Genomic DNA, 7188 nt, shown 5'->3' with positions numbered 1-7188 from the left:
GCCCAAATCTATACTAGTATTTGCGAAGTAATTTTTTGCAAGATAATTCTCACATTAAAAGATAAACTGGTTAATGTCATAGTTACCCTTATTACAAATTTATATATTTTTATTTCATAATTAAAAACGAATTTATATTAATAATATCATATATTTTTTTAATAAAAATAAGACAATTCTTATATATTGTGTTGTTTTCTTAATGAATATATATATATATATATATATATATATTTTTTTTTTATTATATAATTAAAATGGTTTTTATATTAATAATATCATATTTAAAAAAATAAGATATTTCTTATATGTTGTGTTGTTATCTTGAAATAATATTTTTCTATTATAATTTTTTTAATTAAGATATACAACATTAATTTATAATCAAATATTAATCAAGTAAAAACAATTGCATAGAGATATTTTCCAAAATATATTTAATCTTTGAGTGTTTTAAATGAAAAACTTTAACAAATATAAATAATTTGATGTTTGATTTAATTTTTCTGAAGACATATATAATAACTTATTGTGCTGGTTTGATTTGAACCAATAAATATTCATAAGAAGATTAGACTTATTCTTGGGTTCACCAACCAATAGGATTATGTTATTTCATATTCGATATATTTTAAAAAAGGAAACACAATATTGTCAAATTATATTATGTTTTTTAAATTAAAAGGTAAAAAGAAATAAAATAATAATACTAATTACAAAAAATATATGTTTAACGTCGTCGGCAAAACAATAAACCCTAAATCATAATCCTAAACCCTAAATACTAAACCCTAAACCCTTAGGTAAACCCTAAACCCTTGGATAAATCCTAAACTCAAAATCAATATCACTAAACGCTAAAACACAAAAGGGTTTAGGGTTTAGGATTTTACGGTTTAGAGTTTTAGTGTTTTTTTATTTAGAGTTTAGGATTTATTCAAGGGTTTAAGGTTTACCCAAGGGTTTAGGATTTATCCAAGGGTTTAGGGTTTAGGGATTATGATTTAGGGTTTAGTGATTAGGATTTAGGGTTTAGTGTTTGCTAAATACTATTTTGTTTTACTTTTTTTTTTTTTTTTTTAAAGTAATATAATTTGACAATATTTTGTTTCTTATTTTAAAAGATATCAAATTTGAAATAATGAAATTCTATTGGTTGGTTAACCCAAAAATAACTCAGAAGATTATATTCGCATGTGCGGACAAAACAATTACTCTTAATATTTTTAAAGTTATACGTAAAATCAATTAAAGATTAGAAGTCAATTTGAGTCATATATGTATATAACTCGAAGCTTCACAACTCTCCTCACCTTCTGTAGGGTTTGGTTTACACCGAAACGTTTAGTTATTTTGATGAATTTAGCAAAGTGAAGTCATCAACGTATAATGTCATAGTTGAAGATATGATGCATATAGGTTTATAAATACAGGTGATATTTGCAATATGCAAAAGTTAAGACAACGCTCATCATGCATTATGGTCGTGCATATATTCATAGGCATACTTCTCCGAACAAAGTAAAGTCATCAAAGTAAGTTTGGTTGTCCATAAAGCTGAGCCACTCGTCGAACTCCTCACTATTAGGACTAGGCTGCGACCACAAGTCAAATTCTCCGTTTGTTTCTTCAAATCCGCATGGAATTTCCGGTTGAGAATGATCAAATGATTGTGGTTCGGTTGCCTCTTGAGTCGCTCCGCCTGTATTGTGAAACCCGGTTAAGGTGGGAGTCTGAAGAAGCGAGTCTAGTGGTTGCACTGGAAATAACGTTTCGGTTGTTTGAAGAAACGCTGAGGTTATATCATCAAAGTCGTCATGGTCGAGAAGGAGTTGGATCTCGTGGAGTTCATTAACCTCATCAAGCTCTGGCTTTGTGTGCATATGTTTGCCGTGGAGATGAGACGACGAAGGTGGGTCTTGGCTCTCATTATCCCTAGAATTTCGTTCTTCTTGGACGATGGCATAGTTCTTCTTTTGATCTGCTTCTGTGGGTCGATCATTAGGGCAAGAGATGGATGAATAAGAAGATGAGTTGGGAAAGAGTCGTTTCTTGAGATGAGTGTTCCACACGTTTTTTATCTCGTTGTCGGTTCTTCCAGGTAAGAAGGACGCGATCTTTGACCACCTGATCAAATATATATGTCAAATTAATTAATCTCTATCGCAAAGCACGAAAGATATATGGTAGCTAGCTATAGATTTGTGTAGACAAACTTGTTTCCAAGGGTTTGATGGAAGTGGATGATGGCATCTTCCTCCTCTTTGCTGAAGTTCCCTCGCTTCACGTCCGGTCTCAGATAGTTTATCCATCTCAGTCGACAACTCTTCCCACACCTCATCAATCCTATCATTCATTTAATTAATTATAACTCCGACCTTTTACTATATATTATCACTGAAACATGTACGAATATATAGAGAGACTATACTGACCAGCAAGCTTGGGAAGAGATCTCCAATTGTGATGGCCATGTTTCTGAATAAAAGTGATGAGAGTAAGATCTTCTTTTGGGCTCCATGGCCCTCTCTTCACTTTGCTCTTGTCACAGCATGGTGCTCTTCCTTTCCCCATTCTTAACGTCCCACTTTCTCTATATAATTATACTTGGTGTATACAATTGTTGTGTGTTATGATTTGATTACTAGGAGATCCTATATATATGATCATAGATATAACCCTTGCGTCAGATGTTATATTTTATTGGGTGTCCACGAAGGGACCAACTATATACGATATAGTTATTAACTATATATAAGTTACAAAATGTTCAAAAAAAAAAAACTATATTTAAGTTTTTCCACTCCATTCAATAAAACTCTTTTATTAATTAACTTAAGGCACTTCATTCGTACACAGAACCAAAGCATGGAAAGTACGGATGTGAACTGCCATCCAAGTGATCATTGTGAATACGCTTCTTTTTTTGATACACATGTACAAGTATTCTTGTGAAAAGAAAACAAAACAACCAGCGAGGTTAACTGATGATGACTTAAAAAAAAATATCGGTATGAGCATCATTGAAATATTTTATATCTTTACTTTTTATTATCTTATATATATATTATGCAAATAAGATTTTTGAGTTTAGAATTTTGATCTCAGCAATTTTTTTTTAACACTGGATAACACATTACATCATTGTATAATCTCTAACTTTATTAGATATTATAACCAACTATCTACAACATATGCGATATTGATGCTCCACGGATAAGGATTCCACGATGAAGCTCTTTTTGAAACACTTGGATCGACAAACGCTTCTACATGTATGACATATTCGATGGACATGCTTTCTCTGCATCAGACGAACGGTTTTGCCAACAGTACTCCGGAACCTTCAATAAACTTCACATCATATAATCTACTACAATTGCATAGTCTGGAAATTAAATCTCAAACATGAATGTATAAGATTTTAACCTTTAACTATTAGGCTACAGTGCATCCACGGATCCGAAGATTCTAAAATTGAGAGTGGAGAAAATACTATGTTATTGTGTATAAGTATAACAAGCATGACAGAAGAACCACAAGGGCCATGCCACAAACAAAAGTTACACCAATAGGAGTAAGATAATCAATTTCAGATCCATTATTTGTTGTTTATAATTAATACGACACCTTTACTATTTAAAATTTAGTTTATATGTGAATTTTATAACCTTCTTCTTCAACTTTCATAATTTCTTGTACTCTTTTCAGTATTTTTTATACATATATTTAGATATCCACACTATTACTTATCAATAAAACATCGTCAACATATATATTTAAAGCTTTTGTTTTTGATATAACTTTTTTAAAAAAAATATCTGATTAGTTATGCTATTACAAACTATAATAAACATAAATAAAGTTTCAATTTGCATCTATATGTTAAATTAACAACATATGAGATATCTCATTAATAAACATCAATGAAGCCTCTGTGAAATGAGATGTAAGTTAACGTTATATAATTAAAAAAAATTAAGGGTTTTTTAATCTTGAACCTTAATCAATTTAGATTTTGACATGCATTTCAAAGCATGGGAATCGCCTGTTCAAATATTTTTATTTAAAACATTATAATTTTACACATAATTTACATATTTTATTAAAATATTTATTTGTTTTAATTATTACAGATAATTAAATTAATTTATATAAATATAACTGTATGAAAACTAAGATAGGTTATTATGTTTATATAACCCATCTCTGATTAATTATATTTTTTAATTGTAGTGATTAAAATTAAAACAAAATAACTTATTTGACTTGTTTTAGATTTTAAAATTTGTTTCAAGGGTTTGTAATATTAATTAACTATACGCTTCATTTAACCCACCTCATATACTTTATAAATATTTTACATATTCGATCAAATAACCCACATAAAACGTAATCATAAATCATCAAATATTATATGATCCATCTTATTATCAAATAACCTGAATACAGTCATAAATTAATATTCGGTAAATTAATAAACATAATAAATTAATAATATTTTAGTAGGCCCGAATTGGATCAGTATAAAATATGACACAATTTGAAAAGATAATAAGATAATCATTTTTAGAATAAATGATTAATGTATATATTGTATAGTTTGTTATTATTCACATTGAACTCTCTTTAACTTTTTGAAAAGTTTCTAAATATATTGATTTTTATTTTTTTTCATTTTACACTTAAAAATATATTTACATTTACAGAAAATATTTCGTATACACCAAATAACCGAATAACAACAATATAAAAATTTTAAATTTTAATTAATATATATATCGTAAATTAATTATTTTCCTATTTTTACATAATAATATACTTCAAAATAAATAAATTTTAAAATAAAATTTCTGTAAATTAATAACTCGATAAATTAATATTATAAAAGTCCAAAATTATTAATTTATAGATTTTTACTCTATTAGATAATATATAATATTTTATTTTATCAATCAAAATAAATTGATTTATTTTTGAAAATATATATTTTAGATTATAAAATTAATTATGATTTATTAATATCTAAAATCTAATATTTGATTATTTTTTTGTCAGCAACATTAGCAGATTCACGAAGATTCTGCAAACCACACTGGTAGCTCTGCATCCATATGAACGACATATTTGATTTTATTAAGTTGAAGTATATTGTAGAATTTCTGAATTGATTTTATTTTGTATATGTATTTACTTCGATTTTATAATTTATAAGTAATACGGATATTAAGTTATTTTAATATTTATTAATTGTCTTTTTTATTAGATTTATAAATGATTAATATAAAATATTATTGAATTTTGATTTCTTGTTAAGTAAATAAAAATGACTTATTAATTAATTTCTCACAATATTTTGAACTGAAATACTATTTTTCCTATTTAAAAAGTGAATAATATTTTTTTAAAAATGTTGTTAATAAAAAGGAAATATTTAATTAAATTTCAAATAATCAGATATCAAAATATTTTAAATTTTTTAAAGCTTAGAATATATATAAGAATATTTTAAGTTGTACTGTTTTGAAATTTTTTAATTATTACTCATATTTTGTAACCAAATTAAGTATGACACAATTAACCTTAATGAATTATGAAAATTTGACTAAATATTTATAATGACAAGATGTGATACATAACACATAAGACCAAAGTTGTTTTTTAATAGTGTATGTAAAATCAAATCCCAATATAGTAATATACGTGTTTCTGAAATTCCCAGAAATTATTCTAAAATATCATGGATGGATGAGCATGAGGATTCCTTCTGGAACTCAAAGTTTGACAGGACGCTGTACCTCCAAAACATGACATGGTACTTTATTTGTGACGATAAAAATATAAATTTTGATGCATTAGCATTGAATATAATAACTACAGTTGAATAATTTACATATATATATATATCAGTGTTTTCCATAGATTAAAATATGGCATGGCATGGTTAGACTTCAAACTCACGCCACCAGACTCTCAAAAAGATGGTTCAAGAACCCATTGATCTAAAAATTTGCATCATCGATCCGTATAATTATTTACTTTGAGTATATATGTCATTCTAATATATATAGATATAGGTTTAATTAATGCAGGTAATTTCATTTTTTATTAAGTTGTCTTAACTAAGTCGTCTTATTTTTTTCTGAGTGGGGTTAAATATTTTTTTCTGAGTGAGGTCATATTTTTTTGTTTTTGTTATGAGGTCATCTTCTTAGCAATAAAGTACTAAAAGATGGACGACAAAAAAAAGTACTAAAAGATGTGTGACAGTACGAGTAACCCATGCCTCCCACCTCCATATCAAAATCAGCACACGTACGTACTTCTTCTTCTTTGTACATACGGAAACAAATATAAGTAAATACATCGGAGAGAAGGTTAAGTTTAAAAACATTGACGTGAAATGGGGGTCTATGATAAGTAAGTGGCATAACATGAAACTTGTAATTATATTGTAATGATTGGCAATCATACATGTATACGTATAACAATTTGTGTTTTAGTTCTAGATATCGATGTCAACTTGTAATGACTCAAACTGATCATATTAAAAGTACAAACAACAAGGAAATTAGAAGTCTGTGTGTAATTGTAATGTTTAGCACTTCTTCCTCGCGACGTCGTGCTGCTTGTGCAATTCTACACGTGCATGCCCTCAACTTTACACGTGTTTTGATATATACAAAAATTGGTCCGTTATAGATTCACCACCACCAAACTTTACTTTATGATGATTAAAATGTGTTACTTTTGTTCTAACAATGAAAAATATTGTAAAAGTATAAACATAATACTGTTAACACTTGATAACTTAGCTGCAAGAGAGTGATCACTGGATCGGAAGAAGTTATCATCATCACACTCAAAGTCGAGTTACCGCAAACCGAAGATAGAAACTTAGACGGTATATTCCGCATTATCTGCAAGCCTTCTCTGGTTATCTAACATTGAAGACTAGCGTTGCACTCTTTACATAGTTCGGAAAAGGTTGTAAGGAAGGAATCTCTAATATATTTCTCAAAACAAAAAATTCCTTTATAGAGATTTATCTCTAATGTATGCTTTTAGAATAGAAAGATGTTATTTTTATTCTAATATAGAAAATAGGCTTGGGACTCGGTGTATATCCATGTTTGTCATGAGTTCAATTTCTACTGAGAACTAAAATTATTGTTACTTGACCAGTCT

General features: G+C 27.8%; 1 protein-coding gene across 1 annotated transcript; it reads right to left on the bottom strand.

Moving 5' to 3' along the window:
* Positions 1-1164: 1164 nt before the first annotated feature.
* Positions 1165-2664, bottom strand: LOC106429076 (transcription factor MYB72-like). The gene is made up of 3 exons (XM_013869821.2): positions 2436-2664; positions 2217-2346; positions 1165-2127 (listed from the first exon to the last, which is right to left on the bottom strand). The coding sequence occupies exons 1-3, from the start codon at positions 2572-2574 to the stop codon at positions 1497-1499; spliced, it is 900 nt and encodes a 299-aa protein (XP_013725275.2). The 5' UTR covers positions 2575-2664; the 3' UTR covers positions 1165-1496.
* Between the last annotated feature and the right edge of the window lie 4524 nt (positions 2665-7188).

This window comes from Brassica napus, chromosome C3 (assembly GCF_020379485.1).
Source record: "Brassica napus cultivar Da-Ae chromosome C3, Da-Ae, whole genome shotgun sequence".
Classification (NCBI taxonomy): Eukaryota; Viridiplantae; Streptophyta; class Magnoliopsida; order Brassicales; family Brassicaceae; genus Brassica; species Brassica napus.
The sequence above is the reverse complement of the archived record's forward strand: the minus strand, read 5'-3'. Positions and strand labels throughout refer to the sequence as shown.